At 49.8% G+C, this 27,523-nt stretch overlaps 1 protein-coding gene across 1 annotated transcript in view; it reads left to right on the top strand.

Annotated features, from left to right (window-relative positions):
* LOC144251072 (neuroligin-4, X-linked-like) overlaps positions 1 to 27,523 on the top strand; it is a 76,858-nt gene that overhangs the window by 15,236 nt on the left and 34,099 nt on the right. The window contains 1 exon segment of the mRNA XM_077794200.1: positions 21,468 to 21,487. Coding sequence (XP_077650326.1) covers positions 21,468 to 21,487 — 20 coding nt within the window.

Raw genomic sequence — 27,523 nt, 5'->3', positions numbered from 1 at the left:
AGGTGATGATGGTGGTGGTGGTCATGATGTTGATGGAGGTGATGATGGTGGTGGTGGTCATGATGTTGATGGAGGTGATGATGGTGGTGGTGATCATGATGTTGATGGAGGTGATGATGATGGTGGTGATGATCATGATGTTGATGGAGGTGATGATGGTGGTGGTGATCATGATGTTGATGGAGGTGATGATGGTGGTGGTGATGATCATGATGAGGGTGGTAATGGTGATAAAGATGGTGATGATGATGTTGATGGTGGTGATGATGGTGGTGATGATGATGATGGTGGTGGTGATGGTGATGGTGGTAATGGTGATGATGATGATGGTGATGGTGATGATGGTGATGATGATGATGGTGATGATGATGATGATGGTGGTGGTGGTGGTGGTGGTGGTGATGGTGGTGATGGTGGTGATGATGGCGAGGTAGTGATGATGGTGATGGTGACGATAGTGATGGTGCTGATGTTATGATGATGGTGGTGATCAAGGTGTTGGTGATGGTGCTGATGGTGATGGTGGTGATGGTGGTGATAGTGATGATGATGGTCTTGATGATGATGATGGTGATAGTGACGATGGTGATGGTGATGATGATGGTGATGATGGTCCTAGTGATGGTGGTGATGGTGGTGATGGTTATCACTATCTCTAAATGATGGTGGTAATGATGATGGTGGCAATGGTGATGATGGTGATGGTTATGATGATGGTGATGGTTATGATGATGGTGGCGGTTGTGATGATATTGATGGTGGTCCTAGTGATGGTGGTGATGATGATGATGATGATGGTCCTAGTGATGGTGGAGGTGATGGTGATGATGGTGATGGTGGTGATGGTGGTGATGATGGTGATGGTGGTGATGATGGTGATGATGATGGTCCTAGTGATGCTGGTGATGGTGGTGATGATGGTGATGATGGTGGTGATGGTGGTGATGCTGGTGATGGTGGTGATGATGGTGATGATGGTGGTGATGGTGGTGATGGTGGTGATGATGGTGATGATGATGGTGATGGTTATGATGATGGTGGTAATCAAGGTGTTTGTGATGGTGATGGTGGTAATGGTGGTTGTGATGATATTGATGGTGGTCCTAGTGATGGTGGTGACGATGCTGCTCAAGGAGATGATAGTGACGATGGTGGTGATGTCGGTACCACCATTGGCAGGTGGCGGGTTACCATTACAGAAGAAAAAAATTGGTGGATGGGGCACCCCCCCCTCCTGAGAGTCGAAATCCTGACCATGATCTTACTGAGAACCAAGGTCCCAGCCCACGGCCCCCGTATCCACCTTGGTTCTGTTGAAATAGGAGCAAAGCAGGGGGAAGTCCATGTTCAGATAGGTCGTCAAGCACTGGCCTCTGTTCTCCTTGAGATAATCAGGAGTCAGTTGTAGGCTTTTGCTGAACACAGTGGTGCACGCTTATAATCCAATTGACTTGGAGGCTGAGGCAAGAGGATTGCAAGTTGGAGGCCAGCCTCAGCAACATAGTGAGATCCTTCCTCCAAATAAAATTTTAGAAAGGGCTGAGGGTGCAGCTCGGTGGTACGGCAAGTGCCTAGAGACTGTCGGAATCTCTAGAAGGAGAAGGAAACCTGAGCACTGTGTTGTTTCTGTTTTTTTATTTTATTTTATTTTTTTTGTAAGACAGTGAAGAATGTTTGGGACCAAACTGCAAGAGGTCTCCAAGGGGCAGAGGAGCGGTCAGGGGAGGACTGACTGTTCCTGACCCTTTGCTAAATGCCTCAGACGGGGTGAGGCATTGGCGTCTGTTGATCTGCTGACCCTGTGCATGATCCACCATCCTGACAGCGGAGTCTGGAGTCCGGAGCGGCGGATTCAGCAGTGACAGCCTTGGTTTGCCCGTGGACATTCACGGCTCTGACCCCTGTGGTCAAGGTGTTGGTGATGGTGGTCCTGGTGATGGTGATGATAGTGGTGATGGTGGTGATGGTGGTTATGATAGTGGTGATGTTCATGATGATGATGATGGTGGTGATGGTGGTGATGATGGTGATGGTGGTGATGGTGATCATGATGATGATGATGGTGGTAGTTGTGATGATAGTGATGGTGGTGGTGATGGTGGTCCTGATGATGGTGATGATAGTGGTGATGGTAGTGATGGTGGTGATGGTGGTTATGATGGTGGTGATGTTCATGATGATGGTAGTGATGGTGGTGGTGATGGTGATGATGGTCCTAGTGATGCTTGTGAGGTTGTGATGGTCAAGGTGTTGGTGATGGTGGTCCTGGTGATGGTGATGATAGTGGTGATGGTGGTGATGGTGGTTATGATGGTGGTGATGTTCATGATGATGGTGATGGTGGTGATGATGATGATGATGGTGGTGATGGTGATGATGGTTCTAGTGATGCTGGTGAGGTGGTGATGATCAAGGTGTTGGTGATGGTGGTGGTGATGATGGTGGTGATGATAGTGATGGTTATCATGGTGGTGATAGTGATGATGATGATGGTCTTGATGGTGATGATGGTCTTGATGGTGGTGATGGTGATGATGATGATGCTTATGATGATGGTGGTGATGGTGATGATGATGATGGTTATGATGATGGTGGTGATGGTGGTGATGGTGGTGATGATGGTCCTAGTGATGCTGGTGATGATGGTGGTGATGGTGGTGATGGTGGTGATGGTGGTGATGATGATGATGGTTATGATGATGGTGGTGATGGTGGTGATGGTGGTGATGATGGTCCTAGTGATGCTGGTGATGATGGTAATGATGGTGGTGATAATGGTGATGGTGGTGATGGTGGTGATGATGGTGATGGTTATGATGATGGTGGTAATCAAGGTGTTTGTGATGGTGATGGTGGTAATGGTGGTTGGGATGATATTGATGCTGGTCCTAGTGATGGTGGTGACGATGATGCTCAAGGAGATGATAGTGACGATGGTGGTGATGTCGGTACCACCATTGGCAGGTGGCGGGTTACCATTACAGAAGAAAAAAATTGGTGGATGGGGCACCCCCCCCTCCTGAGAGTCGAAATCCTGACCATGATCTTACTGAGAACCAAGGTCCCAGCCCACGGCCCACGTATCCACCTTGGTTCTGTTGAAACAGGAACAAAGCAGGGGGAAGTCTGTTCAGATAGGTCGTCAAGCACTGGCCTCTGTTCTCCTTGAGATAATCAGGAGTCAGTTGTAGGCTTTTGCTGAACGCAGTGGTGCACGCTTATAATCCAATTGACTTGGAGGCTGAGGCAAGAGGATCGCAAGTTGGAGGCCAGCCTCAGCAACATAGTGAGATCCTTCCTCCAAATAAAATTTTAGAAAGGGCTGAGGGTGCAGCTCGGTGGTACAGCAAGTGCCTAGAGACTGTCGGAATCTCTAGAAGGAGAAGGAAACCTGAGCACTGTGTTGTTTCTGTTTTTTATTTTATTTTATTTTTTTGTAAGACAGTGAAGAATGTTTGGGACCAAATTGCTAGAGGTCTCCAAGGGGCAGAGGAGTAGTCAGGGGAGGAGTGACCGTTCCTGACCCTTTGCTAAATGCCTCAGACGGGGTGAGGCGTTGGCGTCTGTTGATCTGCTGACCCTGTGCATGATCCATCATCCTGACAGCGGAGTCTGGAGTCTGGAGCGGCGGATTCAGCAGTGACAGCCTTGGTTTGCCCGTGGACATTCACGGCTCTGACCCCTGTGGTCTGCTCACCTCTCTGTCTGGCTTACGCAGCTGCCTAGATGGTTTCATTGGATGCATCTGCCCTTACCTTGGCTTGGCCCCCTGCCTGCTCCATTGCAGGCCACCGAGGGCTCATGGCTTGAGTGGACGGAGGCTCCTTTCCAACTGTCCCAGTGAGGGACCCGGTGACCAGTGGGTTCTCTGCTCAGAGGGGGAGTCTGCCCAGCCAGTGTCTCAAAGCACGGCGTGCACGGGACGGGGAAAGGGGCTGGTCAGGGACAGAGCAGCTTCCTAGCGTGTGTGGAGCTCTGGGTTCGTCCTTGGGCACCAAACACACACACACACACACACACACACACTCATTGCACCACGCAAATAAAGTCTCCCACCAGCACAAGCACAATTAATGAGCACTTATTAACACAGAATTGGTGACATATTCTGCATGTTCTCGATGATTTAGGGAAAAACAGGCTCTTATTTTTGTGCTTTTAAGATAAACGTCTCTGATTTTTTAAAAAAAGTGTTTGAATTGATGCTTTATATTTGTTTTTCACATTTTACTGGAAAATAGACATAATTGACAGGTTTAAAATGTTTTTCCTACACAATTAATGTCATGGTTGCGAGGTTTACACGAGAGACAGGAGAATCAAGCTGGTATGACTTATGGACCGTGCGTGAGAACCAGGCGCTGTGTCCCAGCCACACGGGAGGCTGAGGCAGGAGGATCGTAAGTTGGAGGCCAGCCTCAGCAATTGAGTGAGGCACTAAACAACTCAGTGAGACTCTGTCTCTAAATAAAAAAGAAAAAGTCTGGGCATGGGGCTCAGTGGTTAAGCACTGAAGAGCACCGGATGTATACTGGACCCTCATTATGTGTTCAATTTGCCCAAACCTGTGATGACACTGGCCTCTATTTTTCCTTAGGAAGCGAAGCTTTCTGTTCTGTGTGTAGCTGTTGAGAAATAGAATTATTATTACTATTTTTTATTCTGTCTTAACAATCACTGTTATTTAGAACCCCGTTAGCTGTGGTTGGGGAGATGCCCACTTGGGCCGGGATTTGGGGGGCTACCTGTTGTCATGGTGATATTGGAGCCCACCAAGCAGCTCTGAAGGACCATTCAGGCTGACCGTGTGGAGGACGTAATTGGGGACATGCAGGAGACATGGGCACGTACAGGATGCTCATCACCTGTGCTAAATCCCAGCCACAGCCATGCAAACAAAGAGCATTTCCAACAAACAAGCTTTTTGCAGGCATTTGGCCCCTGAACATTTGATACATTATAAATATCATCTCTGTCTGTCACCTGTCCATCTACTTCTGAGTAGAAAAACAGAAAAATCCTTTGTCTGTAGCAAAAATCCACCAACACTATTTTTTTTTTCTTCCTTACGTCTTTCCCTAAGTAATGCCTGGTCAAGAAATCCTCTTCTACCCCCAAATCACAAAACTCTTCTCCTGGGTATTTTTTTGTGCCTTATTTTTAGCTATTTTAAATTTTTTTTTTTTTTTTTTTTTTTTTTGTATATGGGGTGAGGTGGGGATCCAAAGATGAGTTTTCTCCCAGTTAGGCTAAAACTTGGTTCTTCTAAGTACAGTTGTGCTTTTTCACGTGTACTGCTATAGTGAAATACCTGAAGAAGTTAACTTATGAAGCAAGAAGGTTTACTTTGACTATAAATGGAAAAAGTTGGAGTCAAAACCTGGGTGAACCCATTGATTGGCACTTGTGGTGGGAGGGCAGGATGGTCATGGCCAGGAGCGGATAGTAGAGAAAGTAAGAGGTTATGGTTTAGAAGTGAGGTGTCACCCCAAAGCTCACATGTGAGACAAGGTGAGATGATTGGTCCTGGGTGGTCTCACCTCGTCAGTGGATTAATCCATCCGTATGGACTAACTGGGTGGTAACTGTAGGCATTTGGGGGGTCATTGGAGGAAACAGAGCACAAATCTTCAAGTTGCCTCCTCTGTTGACCATTCCCCACTTCTTGAGACCTGATTTATTCAGAGACAGGGTCTCACTGAGTTGCTCACCGCCTTGCTGAGGCTGACCTCCTATGTGTGATCCTCCTGTCTCAGCCTCCCGAGATGCTGGGATTACAGGTGTGTGCCACCAAGCCTGGTGACATGCTCTATAAATGTTTTGTGACTTTCTTCTTAGGCTCCTGTGTGAAGATCTCAGTGGTACCTGTCAATCTTCTCTTTCTTTCCCAGTCTGTACTATCTAATTTTGAAATCCACTCCAGTTTCTCTGGTATGAAGTTGGCCTCCTGATTTTTCCCCCACAGAGTTACCATAGAGTTCACACCTTTAGCCTCTTCATTCCAGTTCCAAGTTTATGCACCTTTTATTTGCAGCCATACCTGGCTGCGGCAGCCTGAATTCACACTAATTCATCAGTTAATATGAATTCTATTCCTCCAAATATTACAAGAGATGTCAACTTGTTAAATTTATCTTTGCTTTTCTTACATTTAAATGTAGAAGTTTCCTTTATGATTTTATGGCTACATTCGTCTTTCCCCTTGAGCCTCCTCCCCCTCCTCCTTCCTCCTCCTCCTCCTCCTCGCTCCTCCTTCTCTCCTCCTCCTCCTGCTCCTCCTCCTCCTCCTCTTCCTCTCCCATCTCCTCCTCCTCCTCCATCTCCTCCTCCTCCTCCTCCTCCTCCTCCATCTCCTCCTCCTCCTCCATCTCCTCCTCCTCCTCCTCCTCCTCCTCCTCCTTCTCCTCCTCCTCCTCCTCCTCCTCCATCTCCTCCTCCTCCTCCTCCTTCATCTCCTCCTCCTCCTCCATCTCCTCCTCCTCCTCCTCCTCCTCCATCTCCTCCTCCTCCATCTCCTCCTCCTCCATCTCCTCCTCCTCCTCCTCCTGCTCTCTCCTCCTCCTGCTCCTCCTTCTGCTCTTCCTCCTCCTCCTCCTCTTCCTCCTCCATCTCCTCCTGCTCCTCCTCCATCTCCTCCTCCTCCTCCATCTCCCTCCATCTCCTCCTCCTCCTCTTCCTCCTCCATCTCCTCCTGCTCCTCCTCCATCTCCTCCTCCTCCTCCATCTCCTCCATCTCCTCCTCCTCCTCCATCTCCTCCTCCTCCTCCTCCTCCTCCTCCTCCATCTCCTCCTCCTCCTCCATCTCCTCCATCTCCTCCTCCTCCTCCTTCTCTCCTCCATCTCCTCCTCCATCTCCTCCTCCTCCTTCTCCTCCTCCTCCTCCATCTCCTCCTCCTCCCTCTCCTCCATCTCCTCCTTCTCCTCCTCCTCCTCCTCCTCCTCCTCCTCCATCTCCTCCTCCTCCTCCTCCTTCTCCTCCTCCATCTCCTCCTCCATCTCCTCCTCCTCCTCCTCCTTCTCCTCCTCCTCCTCCATCTCCTCCTCCTCCTCCTCCTCTTCCTCCTCCTCCATCCTCCTCCTCCTCCTCCTCCATCTCCTCCTCCTCCTCCTCCTCCTCCTCCTCCTCCATCTCCTCCTCCTCCATCTCCCTCCTCCTCCTTCCTTCTCCATCTCCTCCTCCTCCTTCTCCTCCTTCTCTTCCTCCTCCTCTCCTCCTCCTCCTCCTCCTCCTCCATCTCCTCCTCCTCCTCCTTCTCCATCTCCTCCTCCTCCTCCTCCTCCTCCTCCTCCTTCTCCTCCTCCTCCTCCCTCCTCCTCCTCCTCCCTCCTCCATCTCCTTCCTTCTTCTCCTCCTCCTCCTCCATCTCCTCCTCCTCCTCCATCCCTCCTCCTCCTCCTCCATCTCCTCCTCCATCTCCTCCTCCTCCTCCATCTCCTCCTCCATCTCCTCCTCCTCCTCCATCTCCTCCTCCTCCTCCTCCACTCCTCCTCCTCCTCCCACTCCTCCTCCATCTCCTCCTCCTCCTCCATCTCCTCCTCCATCTCCTCCTCCTCCTCCATCTCCTCCTCCTCCTCCATCTCCTCCTCCTCCTCCTCCATGTCCTCCTCCATCTCCTCCTCCTCCTCCATCTCCTCCATCTCCTCCTTCTCCTCCTCCTCCTCCATCTCCTCCTCCATCTCCTCCTCCTCCTCCATCTCCTCCTCCTCCTCCTCCTCCTCCTCCATCTCCTCCTCCTCCTCCTCCTCCTCCTCCTCCTCCATCTCCTCCTCCTCCATCTCCTCCTCCTCCATCTCCTCCTCCTCCATCTCCTCCTCCTCCATGTCCTCCTCCTCCTCCTCCCTCCATCTCCTCCTCCTCCTCCTCCTCCTCCTCCTCCATGTCCTCCTCCTCCTCCTCCATCTCTCCTCCTCCTCCTCCTCCTCCTCCTCCTCCATCTCCTCCTCCTCCTCCTCCATCTCCTCCTCCTCCTCCTCCTCCTCCATCTCCTCCTCCTCCTCCATCTCCTCCTCCTCCTCCTCCATCTCCATCTCCTCCTCCTCCATCTCCTCCTCCTCCTCCATCTCCTCCTCCTCCTCCTCCATCTCCTCCTCCTCCTTCTCCATCTCCTCCTCCTCCTCAATCTCCTCCTCCTCCTTCTCCTCCTTCTCCATCTCCTCCTCCTCATCCTCTTCCTCCTCCTCCTTCATTTCTGAAGTTCTTTGAATTTCTAAGGCTGAATTCCTTGTGTGATTTTTTATTGAAATCCCTCAATCTCCCCATTCCTTCTCTCCACCTTTTCAGCCTCTGGACCTGTCCTGGGGGAGGTGACCATTCACACTGCTCTTCCCTCTTGGCTTCCCCCTGTCCGTCTCCTCTCCCTGTGGTGGATTGTGAGGGAATCTCAGCTCCCGATTCCTCCTCGGTGTCATTAGTGTCACGGCTTCTTTGCCGTGACATTTCATGATGACTTTTACAACAGAGCTCTGCCCTGCGTTGGCTTCTCTCTGCGCAGAAATACGTCTTTTCACCATTTTTTTTCATAGAAGGTTTAATACCTTAAATTCTCCGAGGAAACATCTATCTGAAAACATTGCTCCTTTTTTTTTATATTTTAGATACGGTTTCCCTGGACGTCAATTGTGGGCTGAGTACCTTTGCCTGAAACACATTAAAAGCACACACTACATTTTTACATTTTTACCCAATTTCCATTCCGTTGCATATAATCTACTTTTCCTGATGAGGAGACTCCACTCTGCATTTGTTTTCGAATTTGAAGTAGCAAAAATTAGGATAATGTGCCCAGAGTTCTCTTTCTCTTTTATGTTAAATTAGCCTGCACTTTTCATTCTGCAGAATGCACGATCAAAGAAAGTCATCATTTTTTTCTTTTAATTCTGTGAAATCCTCAGCCTCTCTTTCTGATACGATTTTTCTCAGCCTTTAACCCTCGGTTTTTCTGTTTTTCTAAGACTCCTTTTATGGGACCTGCCATCTTTCTGCCTCCTTATTTTGGCATTTGGAAGATTTCTTTTTCCATTTCTCTCTCCCTGATACCTTTTGTGAAAACGGACTCTGTGGCCTTCACCTGTGTGATCCGTCTTCACTTTAGTGTTCAATTTGAGCTCATTATTGGAGCTCTTGTACTTTAACCAGCTTTTCTTGTCGTTACCAAAAACCTGACAAGACCAATCAGAGGAGGAGAAGTTGACTTGGGGCTCACGGTGTCCGAGGTTCAGTCCCTGGTGGCCGACTCCATGGCTCTGGCCCAAGGGGAGGCAGAACAAGATGGCGGCAGGGCCTGGAGGAGGAGGAGAGCAGCTCAGGACAGGGCACCAGGGAGCAGAGAGAGCTCTGCTCACCAGGGACAGGACAGAGACCCCCAAGGCACAGCCCAGGGACCCCCTCCTCCAGCTACACCCCACCTGCTGCAGTCACCACCCAGTGAGTCCATCCAAGTGGATTAATCCACTATTAGGTTGCACCAGGGAGCAGAGAGAGCTCTGCTCACCAGGGACAGGAGAGAGACCCCAAAGGCACAGCCCAGGGACCCCCTCCTCCAGCCACACCCACCTGCTGCAGTCACCACCCAGTGAGTCCATCCAAGTGGATTAATCCACTATTAGGTTACACCAGGGAGCAGAGAGAGCTCTGCTCACCAGGGACAGGACAGAGACCCCAAAGGCACAGCTCAGGGACCCCTCCTCCAGCCACACCCCACCTGTTGCAGTCTCCACCCAGTGAGTCCATCCAAGTGAATTAATCCACTATGAGTCTACACCCAGTGAGTCCATCCAAGTGGATTAATCTACTGAGTAGGTTACACCTCTCACAACCCACTCATTTCCCCTCTGCAGGTTCTTGTAGTGTCTCACACATGAGCTTTTAGAAGAGAAGTTTACTTGGGGCTCATGGTGTCCGAGGTTCAAGTCCCTGGTGGCCGACTCCATGGCTCTGGCCCAAGGGGAGCAGAACAAGATGGCGGCAGGGCCTGGAGGAGGAGAGCAGCTCAGGACAGGGCACCAGGGAGCAGAGAGAGCTCTGCTCACCAGGGACAGGACAGAGACCCCCAAGGCACAGCCCAGGGACCCCCTCCTCCAGCCACACCCCACCTGCTGCCGTCACCACCCAGTGAGTCCATCCAAGTGGATCAATCCACTCATTAATGTAATAATCTCATAATCTACCTCTGAACACCTTTGCACCTTCTCACCCATGACCTTTTGGAAAACACCTCCCATCTGAACTGTACCATCTCATGTTCCAATTTTAAGTTTTCCTCCCTGTTATGATCTGCATCTAGAAAACGTCTCTCAAATCTCATTCCCCATGTAGCCTGACTCCAAGGTGGACTTGCATCCTAGATGCTGTGCCCTCATCCGTGGATTAATCCATTGCTGGTTGCATAGACGACTGAGAGGTGGGACCCATGGGGAAGGGGTCATCTTCTCCTCAGCCCCGTCCCCCGTGTCTCTGCTCCCCGACTCTCCTGCACTGGTTTCCTTTACCCTTTCCTTCCGCCATATTGTTTCTGCCTTGGTGCCCACAGACCATGATCTGAATCCTCTGATCCAACGAGCCCAAAGAAATGGTCCCTGTTTCAGGTTGTTCTTGTGAGGTTTCTGGATCCTGTTCATGAAAACCTGATAAACACACCCCCCGTTTCTTGATCTGCCATAAAACCATTTCTCTTGGAGTCCTACCGCCTTGTCTCTCCGCCCATTTGGGGACATTCAATGTCCTTGGTCTGAATTCTTGTTCTGTTTGCTTGGGTCACTCTTCTTCTGCACCTCCGCCCTCCTCCTCATCCGATGCGAGTTGATCCATTTCTTTTAATTGCTGCTTCTCCGCTCTCTCCTCAACGTATTTTTGGAAAAATCCATCATCCATTTCCTTGGCTCCAGTTAGCGATATTAGTAGGTCACATATTTCCCGTTCACTATGGAAACCCCGACTCTGGATCCAATCCCTCGGGGTGCTTTAGAGGCCAAAGGGGACCCTTCTGTGAGATTTTCCTTTGCAAGAGACCCTCCCAGGGGTGGTGATTCCAGGGAAAAAAATACCAGGCATCAGCTTGAGCTCCCAAACCGATCCAGGAATTCTGGTGTCTTGATGAGAAAACCAAGAAGAAAACGGTAGGACGGGAGTCGTCGGGAAGCATCCCGCGTCCTGTAAATAGAAAGGAGCCCAGTGTCCAAGATGTCTTAAAAATAACCACTTCTGGCTGCAGGAGGAGACTGGCACATCTTCCCGCCTCCCCGTCTGCCGTCGCCCGTGTGGGCCAACACACCGACTCCAGGCGGAATCCTGCCCATTGCCAACCGTTCCTTCTCCGGAGCGTTGCCATATCTGCCTGACGTCCGTGGGTGCCAGTGAGCCTTCCATTCACGGCAAAATCACGCCCCCAAAGCCCCCAATTGCACCCGGGAATCTCTTTATCTCTTTGATTTTTAAAAATCCTATAGGCAACCCTGCAGCCGATGTTTGCATAGGATCCTCCAAGTGGGAATCGTTGGGAATGTTCTACGATATTCCAACTTCCACCGCATCCTCAACGTGGGACATGAAGACGTGGGACCCGGGCGGACCTTGGAAAAGTCATGGAGCCTCTACCGTCACGAGTGGATCATCCGTCCCTGGGACGGTCAGCTCATGGATTAGGAGTCGACGGATTATCTTGAGAGTGCGTCTGGCATAAATTTGCGAGCGTGGCCACATCATTTGGGCGTTTGTGCTTTCACCCTAGATGAATGCCACCAGCCTGGGACTTGGCCGTGGAGTAAGCCAACACTCGACGCAACCCCTGGAGCGTACCGTACCTGCATTCCATGTAAAACCTTTTTGCTCAGTAATTTTCCTACTGGGTGGGGTTGTGTTCTAGAAAACAGGCTAAGACACATTTCAAATCAGCATGTTTGAGAAGCGAGGACCGCCACTCGTCGCGGCCACCGTCACTGTGTCGGATTTGTGGCCATTTATCGTTCCTTGACAAATGATCATTTGTCCTATGCAGAGAGATGTCCCTTTCCAAGGTCGACCTCCACTCTCGCCTCTCATGGATGGCATGATGTCGGGCCATATGTGGGCACTTTTTGAATCAGTGACAAGATTTATTTCCCTCCCCCCCAGGAGGTTAATTAATTCCTTTTTTAACGCTTGCTGTGGCCATTTGCATCATTTTGACAGTTTAGATAGACCCAGCAAAGCACATCTGTGAACCAAATCCATCTCTTCTTTCACAATTGGGACCTGTTGTCCCTGTGGGACCCGTTGACCCTGTCTCATCTGAGTTGGGTCATGGAGTATTTAGCTCACATTATGCAAAAAAAATTCATGTCTTTCTGTCATTGATTTCACACTAACAAATCCCTGTATTTTATTTGATTCCATGTTTTGCTTATTAATTTCATTTTATTTTTCCTCGTTGAACCCAGGGGCACTCTGTCACCGAGCTGCACCCCCTTCCTATTCATTGTGAAATCGTTTCTCACTAAATGGTAGAGGCTGGCCTCCATCTTGTGATCCTCCTGACTCAGCCTCCCTAGTCTCTGGAATTACAGGTGTGGGTCACCACGCCCGGCTATTTGATTGAACATGCGCTGTGACATTCACAGTGTCATTGACAGGTGCTTACGTGGCCTCTGAAGGTTTGTGACATGCAGAGAGTGATCCTTAGGGCTCCGAGTGCTCCTCGGAGACCTCAGATTAAGCATGAATTTCCGATGCAGAAGGTGAGTCTGATGCGGCTTCCGTCTGTGAGTCGCTTGGGAGACAGAACTTTTATAAATGCTCAGCACGAATGACAGACCAGGAGCACTGACGAGGGGCCAGCCCTGGGCACAAGGACAGAGGTAGCAGCTCTGGAGGACAGCGTCGACCCCAGAGCTGGGGCGGTTTCTAGGCCCCCCGCCAGGGTTCTCTGAAACCCTCGTCTCTGTGTCTCAGGTACCTTTGAGGGTCCAGGTACTCATTCATCCACCCTCAATCTCCTGGAAACACGCTCTGGAGATGTCCCCTGCCGTTTTTATTTAAATTAGTTTTTAAATTTGTTTTAATTAGTTCTACCGGACACTAGAATGCATTCATGCCCTTGGATAGAACATACGTCGATGGGGCATAATTTTTAATCTTTCTGATTATGTGTGATGTAGAAGCACATCGGTCCCGCAGTCCTGTGTGTACATAAGGTAACAAATAATGTCCCATTCATTCTTCGGTCCTTCCTATCCCCAGATCCCCTCCCCTCCCTTCACTACATTATACCTAATCCAAAGTGCCTCTACTCTTCCCTAGCTCCCACCTCCCTTATTGTGAATTAGCATCAGAATATCAGAGAAAACATTCAGCCTTTGGTTTTGGGGGGTTGGCTTATTTCACTTGGCCTGATAGTCTCCAGCTCCATCCATTTACCTGCAAATGCCATCATTTCACTCTTCTTCATGGCCTAGTAATATTCCATTGTGTCGGCATACCACATTGTCTTTATCCATTCATCTGTTGAAGGGCACCCAGGTTGGCTCCACAGTTGAGCTCTTGTGAATTGAGCTGCTATGAACATCGATGTGGGCTGTTTCCCTGTAGTATGGGGTGATTTTAAGAAGTCCCTTGGGTATAGACTGAGGAGTGGGATAGCTGGGTCACATGGTGGTTCCATTCTGAGTTTTCTGAGGAATCTCCATTCTGCTCTCCAGACTGGCTGCACCCATTTGTAGTCCCACCAGAAAGATAGGACTGAGCCTTTCCCCACATCCTGGTAGTTTCCACGAGGGTTTCCTCGCTCCTATCGGAGAAGCCGTGCAGTCTCTGTTGGTGTCTGGCAGCCTCAAGAGTCGGTGGAGGAAACCAGACGGAAACAGCTTTTCTAACCATGATGGAGCTGGGGTCGGAGCCCACCAGAGTCTCCAGTGCTTCCTGGACTTTGATCCAAGCTCCTCATTTCCTTGACCTCGAATCTGTGAGGCCGTGTCTACACGAGCGAGGAAGGATTAAAATAAACCAGCCTTTTTTTATTCAAGTGGTGTGGACAATAAGGGATCCAGCTGGTCTTCTGTTTTCTTCCAAGCATCTGCACATTTTTTGCCTGCAACAATGTGGCTGTTTGTTCTCGGGATTTCCAGGTGAACGAGAAAGTTCTTCCATAGGAGAATGGAAAAATAAGCCGTGTCATGGCTGTTCAATGGAATATTATACGGCAATGAAAAAGGTTAATTTTTACATTAAAATTTGTCCCGGGACCTGAATGGTTTTGGCAGGGGATGCAGCATGGAATCTACCCATTGACCTGGAACCCAGATGCTGCGGTGCATTTGGGTGTCCTACATCTGCAAATGCGGATCAGAGCCTTTCTCTCCTTCCGGGATGTTGTCTGAGCCGCTGGGGAGATGGGGACAGAAGCCAACTGTCTCGGGCAAAAATGCCACTTTGCTCCTGAGTGGAGCCATAAGGTGTCATTTGTGCATTGCTAGAAACCTGCAGTCACTTGCGATTCCAGGATTGCTTTCTGCCGGGTGGTGCGCCCCCTCAGTGGAAAATAAACGCTGCCCATGGAGCGCGTCTGTGGAGGAGGCGACAATCAGGGTCAACAGTGGCAATTTGGGAATGCAGAGTGCACATCTGCGCAGGATCTGAATGAAGCCTTGGGGTCGATTTCCAAGTATGTCTGGACGGATGCACCCGTGTGCACCGCACTCAGCACAGAAACGTGCGCAAAACCACCCGCCCTCCTCCTCGGTCCCCACCCACGCTGCCGCTGCGCCAGCCTACGGAATCGCACACGCACTTTCCTTCCGGCGGCTCCTTCTTTGCTGAGATTCTTCAGGTTCACCTGTCACACAGTTGCCATGTAGTTAGCAACAGTGTGACGGTGCACAGCTTCGGCTGACATCATGGGGTTTTTCAGGATAACCGTGACCCACTCCTGTTACAAAATAAAAGAAAAAAAATAACATTGTGCCATAAAATACCAACGGATTGCAGCTTCGCGCTTTCGAATCAGCTTTCCTGGGGGGTGGAACTGTGCCCAGGAAAGCCGTTTTCCGGGATCCGACTAGAATTCCATGCATCCATAAAGACCCATTCCTCATTCCGTGTCAGGACTCTGAATTAGTTTTTGCATGTGCTATTTTTTTTTTTTTAAATCAGTTTTTGCCTGTGCTGTTTAATCATGCAAAGAGGAGGGAAAAAATAAAGGCGCGTAGGTTCCTTGCGCAATGAGTGATTCCAACTCGTTTGCACCGGTGATGAGTTCGGTCGGAGCGCACGGCGGCGCCTGTGAACGGGGTTGCACGGTTCTGCAGAGAAGCCAAGGTGACCCGGGAGCACGGATGATTGGCAGGTGCTCATCAAGGGGGCGGAGTCCAGCCTCCTCCTTCTGAGAAGTGGTCTCTACTCTCGGGAAACCAGCCTCTGCCTCCCTGTGCAGATGGGTAGATGGCGGGTGGGTGGATAGGGAGGTGGGGAGGTGGGTGGGTGGATGGATGATGGATAGAGAAATAGGTGATAGACAGACAGACAGACAGAGGCATGGGTGGATGACTGGGATTGATTGACAGATGCAGATCATAGGGAAACAGAGGAGATGCACAGAGAGACCAGAAGCCCCCCGAGGTCCAGGCAGGGCTGACCGGGGTCAGCTGAGGCTGGTTCCTGCTCCCAGAGGGCACCTTCTCCTGGGTCCTCCATGGGGGAAGGGCAATGCTGAGGCTTGGCCTCCAAATTGCGATCCTCCTGCCTCAGCCTCCACGGTTGCTGGGACGACATAAGTTCGCCACAACTTCTGCTGTTTTTTTCTTTTTTTCTTTTTTCTTCATTATTCTCCGTGTCTCACTGGGATTTAAGAGGAGAGGACACTTCTGACACGTGTCAACAGAGGGACTCTGACCCGCCCTTGATTCTCCAGAGTTGCAAATGTTTGTTTTCCGAGTTTTCTGTAATTGTGTGTTTAGATTTTCTTCGATGCCTCCTATAGATGATATGATGCTTCTGCCTCCGGGAGCTCCCACCGTGATCTCTCTCTCTCTCTCTCTCTCTCTCTCTCTCTCTCTCTCTCAATGCAATCAATCTCTCTTCTGGTTCAAGTGCAAACTTGACATTCGTGGTGATGCTGATTCGAAACTGACAGAAGGGAATCCCATGGACTTGGGAGGCTGAGGCAGGAGGATGGCAAGTGGGAGGCCGGCCTCTGCAGCTCAGTGAGATCTTGTCTCTCAATAAAAAACGCGCCCTGATAAATGATCATTGGACCCCCAACGTCCACAATACTCAGGTGGAGGAACTGTGGTGTCCTGGTCGGCAGAGAAAACGTGATCAATTGCCCACTCCCAAGAGCAGCTGCAAAGTGAGCGTTTGATGTGGGTCAAGCTCCTGGCGGGGGCTCGGGGTGGGTCGTCAGGCCATGCACAGACGTGGAGAGGAGGACTTTGCAGGCATCGGGTGCATCGGGAGGGAAAGACGGACAGAGATGTGCAGAAACCCTGGGGTCCGTGCTCTGCAGGGTTGAGGGGTGCAGAAACCCTGGGGTCCATGCTCTGCAGGGTGGAGGGGTGCAGCATGGAGGCCCGACGTCCAGCCTGGGATAGTGCAAAATTGGAGGTTGCAGGGGTTTCTTGGAGGCTTAGGGCAGAGGGAGGGCAGACAGGGTCAGAGCATGGAGAACTTTGCCCTGGACGTGCACCATCAACGCGACTCTGAGACTGTTTCATCCTTGACTCTTTCCTCTCTACGCCTTGGATGCAGCCTCTAATCCAGAGGTCGAATCTCGAGGTACAAAGGCACCTTAAAAGTCGTGCTTGCTGTTGGGAGTTTGCATTCCCAGCAGGAGAAGGGTCTCTGGGCACGATGACCAGGTGGACGTCAGACTCTTGCATTTCGGCATCCAATGAGCTTTTTCCCCTCGGAATTATTCGTCATTCTCGGGAGGGGGCTCTGTCCCTTTTTCCTACTCGTCGGGGACACTCGACAAGGCCTTTCCGCTGCCCAGGTCTGTGACATCGTTAGGCAACCGTTCCTCACGTCCTCGTCCTCCAGACACAGAGGGTCAGAGCCCAAGGGCGTCTGTTCTGTGTGTATTATGAAGTCTGAGCGGGTCGGAGTGGGATGCGGTTGCTAAGCAACCCCGAGTGGGTGCATCCTGGAACGTCTGAGTGACATTGATTCCTCTGCCTCGCGGAGAATCCGTGTGACAAAGGGATCGCTGTCCAGGACACCAAGGTCATGGTTTTTTTTTTTTGTTGTTCTTGTTGTTGTTTGTTGTTACAAGAGGTGTAGACTAATAAGTGGATTAATCCACTTGGATGGACTCACTGGGTGGTGGCTGCAGCAGGTGGGGGGTGGCTGGAGGAGGGGGTCCCTGGGCTGTGCCTTGGGGGTCTCTGTCCTGTCCCTGGTGAGCAGAGCTCTCTCTGCTCCCTGGTGCCCTGTCCTGAGCTGCTCTCCTCCTCCAGGCCCTGCCACCATCTTGTTCTGCTCCCCTTGGGCCAGAGCCAAGGAGTCCCCCACCAGGGACTGAACCTTGGACACCATGAGCCCCAGAGAGACTCTTCCTCCTCTAAATGCTCATGTGTGAGACGGTGCAGGAACATTCAGAGGATTGGGTTGTGAGAGGTGTGGACTAATAGTGGATTAATCCACTTGGATGGACTCACTGGGTGGAGACTGCAGCAGGTGGGGTGTGGCTGGAGGAGGGGGTCCCTGGGCTGTGCCTTTGGGGTCCTTGTCCTGTCCCTGGTGAGCAGAGCTCTCTCTGCTTCCTGGTGTAACCGAATAGTGGATTAATCCACTTGGATGGACTCACTGGGTGGTGACTGCAGCAGGTGGGGTGTGGCTGGAGGAGGGGGTCCCTGGGCTGTGCCTTGGGGGTCTCTGTCCTGTCCCTGGTGGGCAGAGCTCTCTCTGCTCCCTGGTGCCCTGTCCTGAGCTGCTCTCCTCCTCCAGGCCCTGCCGCCATCTTGTTCTGCTCCCCTTGGGCCAGAGCCATGGAGTCGGCCACCAGGGACTGGACCTTGGACACCAGGAGCCCCCAAATCCACTTCTCCTCCTGTAAATTTTCAGGTATTTTGGCCACAGCAATGAAAAAAAGTGATCCAATTTTTTTTTTTTTTAATCAGAAGCATTTTAAAAACGAGAGTTAAGGAAACGTGGTTTGTCATGAGTGTCTCACGAGGGTCTTTAAAACGTGTCCACCCTTGAAACATCGGTGGAGCATGAACTGTGACGGGAAAAATGCAGGCTCGTGCCTTTCTATGGATATCAGGAAAAGTTCCCCTCATGATAAAAAAGTATTTGCATGACAAAAGAGGAGCCACCCTCTGTCATGATACAAGGGACAGATCCTCCAAAGGACCTGGTGATTTTAACAGATGCTCGTCATGGAAGAGAAATAAGAAATGAAGGGAAATTGGAGAAGGAGACAGCCATCGTGGTCCTTGGAGTACTGAGGTTCCCAGAAATCACTGAGACCTGGAGAGGGGCCGTGGACCTCGGGTAGGATGACCTTCGACGGAGCCATGGACGCCCTTGATCTACAGGACAGAGGAGGAGCTGGGCAGGCAGGACCGTGTAGATTGCATTGATTTAGGATGCACACCCATGTCTCCCAGCCCTTGTGCAGCACCACAGAGGTCACCTTGGACATGGCCCTGCGTCCACCAAGTTGCCGTGGAATGAAGATCTGCAGACTTCAGAGCCATCCTGTGGGAAACCCCTGGATCCAAAGCACCCGCCTCAAACTAGTCTCCAAGAAAAAAATAAAAATCTCAGAGGGAATGAGAAAATTGGGAGAACTGGATTACCAGGGAGCCAGCAGCTGCCGACGCATGAGGCATCAAAAGACACTCAGCAGGGATTTGTGGCCGGCCACATGGTCACTGAATAAGCAAAAAAAAAAAATATAGAAAAATCCAGTTTACGCGAAAGAGAAGTGTGGGGTTTGCAACAGAGAAAATGCAGGTCGGACGGATGGAGTCTTAAGATGAGAATAATTCACCTTTTATCTCCATGTACTGATCCTGCATCAGCAGAAGCCGTGTGTTTGCACATCCGCGTGTGAGGAGTTGGGTGTGGATGGACAGATGGATCAACAGACCGACAGCAGAATGTCTGGTGTATGTAGGTCTGTCCTTGAAACCACGCGTTCATCACCCACCCCGGGACCCAGGTAACAGGAGATCCACTCAATGTGCACGTTCATGGAGATGCACTGAATATGCACTTATGCTTAGATATAGATCTCACACGTGTATTTAAATGAACACACGTGAATATGTGAACACATTTATTTAAAAGATGTGAATACACGTTTATTTTTAAAATATAAATAGACATTTGATCACATGATGTGGATCTGTGTCATGTACAAATGGAGAGGCATGTTTATTTAATGTGATATATAAATGTATATTAGATACATCTTACTCTAGATGCATATCTGACTACACACACTCACACTCACACACACTCTCACACTCACACACACATGCACACTCTCCCACACTCACACTCACACACACTCCCACACTCCCACACTCCCACACTCACACACACGCTCACACACACTCACATACACTCACACGTACTCACACAGTCACACACACACTCACATCCACACATTCACACACACACTCACACACACTCTCACACACTCACACTCATACACACACTCACACACACTCCCACACTCATACTCACACACACACACTCACATACACTCACACGTACTCACACTCACACATAGTCACAAACACACTCACATCCACACATTCACACACACACTCCCACACTCACACTCATACTCACACACACTCACACACACTCACACGTACTCACACACACAATCACACACACACTCACATTCACACATTCACATACACACTCTCACACACACTCACACACATGCACTCACACACACTCACACACTCTCCCACACTCACACACAACACAGTTACACACACACACACTCTCCCACACTCCCACACACACTCCCACACTCACACTCATACTCACACACTCACACATACTCACACTCACACACACAGTCACACACACACTCACATCCACACATACATACACGCACTCACACACACACTCCCACACTCACACTCATACTCACACACACTCACACACACTCATATGTACTCACACACACACAGTCACACACACTCATACTCACACATTCACACACTCACACTCACACACTCTCCCACACTCACACTCACACACACTCCCACACTCCCACACTCACACACAACACAGTTACACACACACACTCTCCCACACTCCCACACACTTCCACACTCACACTCACACACATTCACACAAACACACACACTCACACACTCTCACACACACTCACACACATGTTGTCACACACTCACACACTCACACACAGTCACACACACTCTCACACACACACACACTCACACACACTCACACACTCACACACACACTCACACTCACACTCACACACTCACACACACACACGCTAAGACCAAACACTTAACCATCAGCTCAACCCTGACACCATCACGGAATACTCAGCGCGGGACCCCGTCATGGTCACCTAGGGGAACACGGGTCCCCTCGTGTCTTTGCTCAGTGCGTGGATGATGCGCCCGTGGTCAGCTGACCGGCTGCAGGTGGGATCTCTCTGCCATCTCCCTGCGTGTGGCCCGCGCCCAGCCTTCCTCGTCCTCAGGACTGTGGCCTCGTTGATTCCCCTCATTTTAGGTGACAGGGGCTCAGGCGCCTTGGGGGGCTCTGTCCTTTCGTCGTCTGCCTGGAATCTGTCACCAGGAAAAGGCCGGGGTTGACCCCCTCCTGCCCACTGGGGCTTGTCCTTGACCACCGAGGAGCACCCTCCAGGTCACCTCTGCATGCCCCCTTCAACCGGCGGGCACTGAGCGCCTGCTGTCCCATGCTCAGGATCGATGTCAGGCCGTCACCAAGGTCTGAGGGAATGTCAAGAGGCTGTTATTATTATTAGGGCCCTCGACCCCCGAGCCCCGTCCCCAGCCCTATTTGGCATTTTATTGAGAGACAGGGTCTCCCTGAGTTGCTTACGGCCTCCCTTTGGCGGAGGCTGGCTCTGAACTCACGGTCCTCCTGCCTCAGCCTCCCGAGCTGCTGGGATGGCAGGCGTGCACCACCGCGTCTGGCTCGCTCTTGAGGTTTAAAAATCGTGTCTCCTGGGTTTGCACAAGATCCTGAGCTTTGCTTCTGATTCTCTGCAGCAGCCGCGGCATCACGTAGGACAGGGTTTACTTTTACAGCATTTTATCTCTTAGAATGCGTTTACCATGGGGAGGGGAGGAGAGAGAAAGTAGGTGGAGTCTTTAACTTGATTTGTTACTTTCAAGTGTCAAAAGAGCTGTTGGGGCTCCGGCCGACCAATTTGCAAGAGAACGCCTCATTTCTTCCCTGCGAGTCACGATTATTTTGAGCATTTCCCCTCCCGGGTTTCCCGTTGGTGGGGATAATTATCGCAATTATCAAGATGGTTGCATTTCACGGCCAGTTGACCAGGAATCAAAATATGAACCGGGAGAGAGACTCATGGGTTCGACCTCAAAATGAGTAAAATAAAAAGAAACTCGGAATGAACATTTTGGAAGAAGTGATCACCAGAATGGATTTCTCGATATTTTTTCTTAATTTCTAAAAGGGTGCATTTTTTAAAATTTTGTGGAGAATATTCAAATTTTAGATGTCAGATCCATGCTATTTTACATTTTTCAGAAAATCAAAAAAGCTATTATTTTAATCCTCAATCTATATGTCCAGAAATCTGTTTTCCTTCAAGATACATTTCAAATAATGCAGCAATTGAAATATTTGCATTTCAATCTACTTCGAATTCATTCACTCTTAGAATTTTAGAGGTCCATTGTAGCTGAATCTAAATGCCTGTACACATTTTTAAAATTTCAGATGTTTTGCATGACATATTTATTTCATATTATAAAAAAAATGTCAAACCCTCAAAATCATCACCCATGAGTAGAAAGATTCAGATGAAAAAAATAACTCAAAATCTTTAATTTTCCTGTTCTAAGCCCCATAATATACAATTTTCCTATTTAGGTTTTTAATTGAAGTATCTTTAAAGGTGAAATGATTTTTTTCTTCATTGTAAAGTGTGCCCCAATTTATATGATGGTGCACAACATTTATAGAGAGAGATTTTTCTGCTTTCAAAGTAATTTCCATTTTTTTTATTAAAAATGTCCCAATTTCACAGCATTCATTACTTTGATCAAATATGTAATTATATTATGTTGGGGTGCTTGGATCGATGAAATCTATTTATTTATTGGATACTTATTTAGGTGCCAGGGATTGAACCCAGGGTCACTCCACCACTGAGCCCCGTCCCCAGCCCTATTTGGCATTTTATTTAGAGGCAGGGTCTCCCTGAGTGGCTTAGGGCCTCCCTTTGGCGGAGGCTGGCTTTGAAATCACGATCCTTCTGCCTCAGCCTCCAGAGCCGCTGGGATGACAGGTGTGAGCCACTGCACCCCGCTAATATATTTTATTTCTTTTTATTTTCTGCTCTTTTCTGGTTTCACCCATGAGGGGTCCTTGATAGAAGGCTACAGAACATCTCCTTCCCCTGGTTCATACCCCAATTCTGTGCTCCAAACACTCACAGAGAAATCTGCTGGGTCTGTGCTACATGACATCTAATTAAGAGGTCACTGTCACAGACAATGCCACCGTGGAATCAATCCAGAGTGGACATCCCCTCCTCCGCGGAGCCCTAAGCATCTCGGATGCATCCCTGACAGCAGGATGCTCCGATATCGATGGTTGGTCCAGGGCACCTTGACAGCCTCATCCCGGGTCCCAACCGTGGACCATGAAAAACCGCTCCTGCTCGGGCTGAAGAGGGAAAATGAAGAGCTTTGCCTTTTCTCTTGGCATTTCCTGCCGTGGTGGAAAAGGTCCGATGTGCCATTTAAAGGGTTCCATGCGTGGAGCATGACAAATGTCACCAAGTCAATTCAACCGCTCTCCCTTGGCTCGTTTTGGCCAGTTTCCAGAACGACACCGCAAATCCCTCCACTTTTTCCCCCCAGATGGAGTTGCAAAATCTGGCTGGCGCTAATCGCCTGCCTCACTGTGAATTGCAGTTGGAGAAGAACTTCCTGTTCGATGTGCAGAAAGTGTGTTGCAGAGAATTGCAAAGGATGGCAAAATCAAGGAAAAAAAAAAAAACTGTATTCAGTTGTCCGTGGGCCTTCACCAATAAAGAGTATCCCAGTTCACTAACAGATGCTCATTGCAACTGAAATGTCTCTCCAGGACAACATAAAGACACTCAGTAATAGCTCTATGGGTCCCTTAAATCTATATGTGGATACATTGTTGCATAGATGCGTGTGCAAATGTGAACACACACTTAAGGCACAGGGGTATCCACCACGGTGCATGAGTGTGTGCCTATTTGTATACATGTGTGCATATTTGTGTGCATATCTATGTTTGCATATGTGTTTGTCCTTGTCTACAAAAAAATGCACAAGAGACTTTGAGCTGGTCTTAGCTCTTCAAGGTGCAGAATCTCCAGGCGGGGATTTTCAGAGCAAGTTAAAACAATTCTTCCCTTTACACCTGTAAAAAAAGAATGTTGCTGATTATGCAGAAAAATAGAGCTGAGCTCTCCGTCAACCCTCCAGGAAGGTCACGGGAACCAGGGTGCATGGCTGTCCCCAGACACAGACTCGATTCACACCAGCAACAATGATCCATTTCAGCCTCCGCTGCCCAGCAGGCGCCACGGGCGGACAGTGTCCTTCAAACTAGAGAAACCCTCGGAAGGGGGTGTTGCAAAAACGTCGGAAAACATGATCCAGGCTTGGGCCAGATAAAAACGGAAGGACTTAGCTTCTCGATCCTCTGGGGGGCAGACTTCGTCTGGGTTTTCTGTTGCTATGACAAAATACACCCGGCTGGATACTTTATACACAACAGAGGTTTCTTGAGCTCCTAAGTATGAATGTCCACTTGTACAGCATCAGGGACTGCTTGGCTTTTGCCCGAGTTGGCTGCGTGACAGCAACGTGGCGGGTGGGATCTTGGTGGGATTGCGTGTGACACAGAGAGAGAGAGATCCAGGGCCCAGGGTTGTGCTTTCTAGAAGAAACCCGTCTCACCGAGCACTGGATGAGAATTGTCTCATTAGTCATGGAGATTCAAGGTCACGGTGCCCACATCACCTTGGGCTCCGGTGGGGACCTCAGGGCGGGCACCGTTATAAGTGAAAACCAAACTTGCAACTTCATAAGCATTTTTTTTTTCTTAGAATATACAAGATTAGACCTGTTGGGATTGGCACGGTCTTAGATCCCAGACCCTCAAATATGATTTTTCCTATGACTGTAACTGTTTTACGCACAGCCAATATCTGCTTTCCGACCTGTGAACTCCGTGAAGATTCAGAAATTGGTGTTCCACGTCTCCCTCCAACTTGGTTTCAAGAGGGTGGCAGGAAACAAACCAGTTCCACAAGGAGGATAAAGCATGCGTTTGGGCCAGGCACCTCCTTCCTGCCATCTTATTTTTGGATTCCATTTTGAAAGGCTGTAACAGAAGACCTGAGGTCAAGAAATTTATCAAGAACAGAAGGTTATTTTCTCCTTGTTCTAGAAGAAGTGTTTCTTCTGCCACGAAGACATGGAGATAGAGATTTGGATGGTCAAGTAAACCTGCCAGACGAGCCACGGAGAAAACATGGCATCTTGTGATAGCAGAAGTGAGGGAAAATCACGGTGCAAGCCGCTGGTGTACGTAATTGAGAGACTTGAGATCAGATGACCAGATCCCGCCTGTATCAACAACTCAAGATGACGTGTGCACATCTTCGAGGGTTTTCTGTTGCTATGACCGATGGCCAGAGGTCGGGTGATGTATAATGAAAAAAAAAATTATTTCTCGTGGTTCTGAAGTCTCGGCTGTCCAACATGAAGAGAAGACATCTAGGATGGGACTTCTTGTTGGTGGGGACTTTGTGGAGTCCCCGGCACCACAGAACATTGTGTGCTCAGATGAGAAGAGTGGGCCATGGACAGCTCATCTTTAAAGCAGAACCATTGTCTCGATAACCTATGAACCCATCCGTGTGTGAGTGGATTAATCCATCCTGGAGGGAGACCACACTGGACTCAACCATGTGCCCAGGGTCCCATCTCCAAGACCTATTAACACATAAATTGAGGAAGGAAGTTTTTGAAAACATGAATTGGGGGGAGGAAGGAACACCCGGTCTGGAATTGGGTGAAAAAAATAAAAAGAGAAAAGAGATTCAAAGAGCAGGTCGTGCACACCCCAGACAGAAGGTCCGGCCAAAGTGTCTGTCTTTTCACCTTGTGTTATGGCTTCGCTAAGAGGAGTCCGCAAAAGCTCATGTGTGAAACAAAGAAAGAAAGTTTAGAGGTGAAATGATGGGGTTAGGAGAGATGTGACCTAGAAGTGGATTAATCCACTTGAATGGATTAACTCAGTGGCAGGTGTAGGCAGATGGGCTGTGGCTGGAGGAGGGGGTCCCTGGGCTGTGCCTTTGGGGTCTCTGTCCTGTCCCTGGTGAGCAGAGCTCTCTCTGCTCCCTGGTGTAACCTAATAGTGGATTAATCCACTTGTATGGACTCACTGGGTGTAGACTCATAGTGGATTAATCCACTTGGATGGACTCACTGGGTGGTGACTGCAGCAGGTGGGGTGTGGCTGGAGGAGGGGGTCCCTGGGCTGTGCCTTGGGGGTCTCTGTCCTGTCCCTGGTGGGCAGAGCTCTTTCTGCTCCCTGGTGCCCTGTCCTGAGCTACTCTCCTCCTCCAGGCCCTGCCGCCATCTTGTTCTGCTCCCCTTGGGCCAGAGCCATGGAGTCGGCCACCAGGGACTGGACCGCTGACACCGTGAGCCCCAAATAAACCTTTTTTTCCTTACGTTGTTCTAGGAAGGTCTTTTAGTCACAGAAAAGTAACGCTAACTAAGACACCATATAAGGGAATCCTGCAAATTAAAGGTGTAGACAACCCAACATTCTTCGTGGGTCATGGGATTTGGAGAGGTTCCATGTTGGAAATACTAGATCCCGCGTCTCATGCTGAGAATGGACGGGCAGGAACCCATTCTCCTCATTTGCTGAGCAACGGACTATATATAGAAATACCTTCCTCCAAACGCTTGTCTTTTCCTCAGCGAAAATTCTGTATTAATCTTCCTTTTTCGGGGGCATGGGTGGGTGGTTGGATAATCAGCTGAACATTTCTGAAGTCGGCGTAAGCCGACGAGAGAGACAAAGACGTGATGAGCAACTTCATGTCACCCTGGGGTGGGGTGGGGGAGATGGCTCCGACAAAAAAACATTTTAAAGAGCAACGTGATTTTGATATTTAAAAACGAGAAAATTTCGCAGTGTGACAATATTGATGCTCAAGTAGAGATGGCAAGAAAAATGAGATAAAATATCTTCATCATGATGCTGATTCCTCCCTATGTATTTTTTTTTTTTCTGGATTTAGCATCAACTCTTTGACACACACACACGCACCTGAGCAAATGTCAGCGTTTGCAGGTGGCATATCCCACTTTATATTTAAAATGCACGTAGGAGGGGAAGGAAAAAAAATGGTCAAGACGTCCGTATGGAAATGCTGTGAAATTCAGAATTCTGATGGAAGGACGTATGGGAAACAGGGAGATGTTATCTGGGGACTTGCTCATGGGTTAGTCTTTGCACAAAGGTGGCCTTTAGCTGGCCTCTGTTGGGGAGGACCGCACTGATCTATGAAATGCAATTAAGTTGGGGAAAAATCAGGCAAATGGGATTTATCTCTCCTCCTCCTTTTAATATTGCAGTCATTTACGATGCAATGATTGGCAGCTCCGTGTGCAAACGTGCAGCTCCGTTGAATCTCGGAACGGGTCCTCGGATCCCCAATATTTTAGATCTGAGCCGCTCTCCTCCTCCAGGCCCTGCTGCCATTTTGTTTTGCTCCCCTTGGGCCAGAGCCATGGAGTCGGCCACCAGGGACTGGACCTTGGAAATGATGACCCAGCCTGCTGTGCTCTGGTTGGAGTGACGAGGAGACGGAGGACTGTCCTTGCCTGCCCCCCATCCGTCCTCTTCCTGCGTCCACTCTCTGTGGTCCATTTGGTGGCCCCATCTCCAGCGTGGACCTGGGTGGCTCCCCAGGACATCTGTGTGGCAGAGGGTCCATCCAGGGACCATGGGTCCCTCCAGTGGGAAACGCTCTGGAGGATCCCAGCTCTCCGCCACGTCACTGTGCGTGTTCTCTCTGGCCCATGAGGTGACCAAGACATAGTCCTGAGGCCACCAGGCTGGTCCCTCCTCTGCGGAGCCTCCTGCTCCTGCCGGGGTCTGTGGTTGGCAGTCAGCTCCCGCGCACCCGCCTCGCGGTGTTCTTGTGGCTCCTATTTATGTGCCATTGTTCCTTCCTGTGGCCACAACAATGTGGGGGGTGGCCTGGCGTGGGATGGCGTGTCCTCCACACAGCACCTGGGGGAAGCCCTGGTCCCCAGTGCAGGTCCACGG

Source organism: Urocitellus parryii, chromosome Y (genome assembly GCF_045843805.1).
Source record: "Urocitellus parryii isolate mUroPar1 chromosome Y, mUroPar1.hap1, whole genome shotgun sequence".
Lineage (NCBI taxonomy): Eukaryota > Metazoa > Chordata > Mammalia > Rodentia > Sciuridae > Urocitellus > Urocitellus parryii.
The sequence above is the reverse complement of the archived record's forward strand: the minus strand, read 5'-3'. Positions and strand labels throughout refer to the sequence as shown.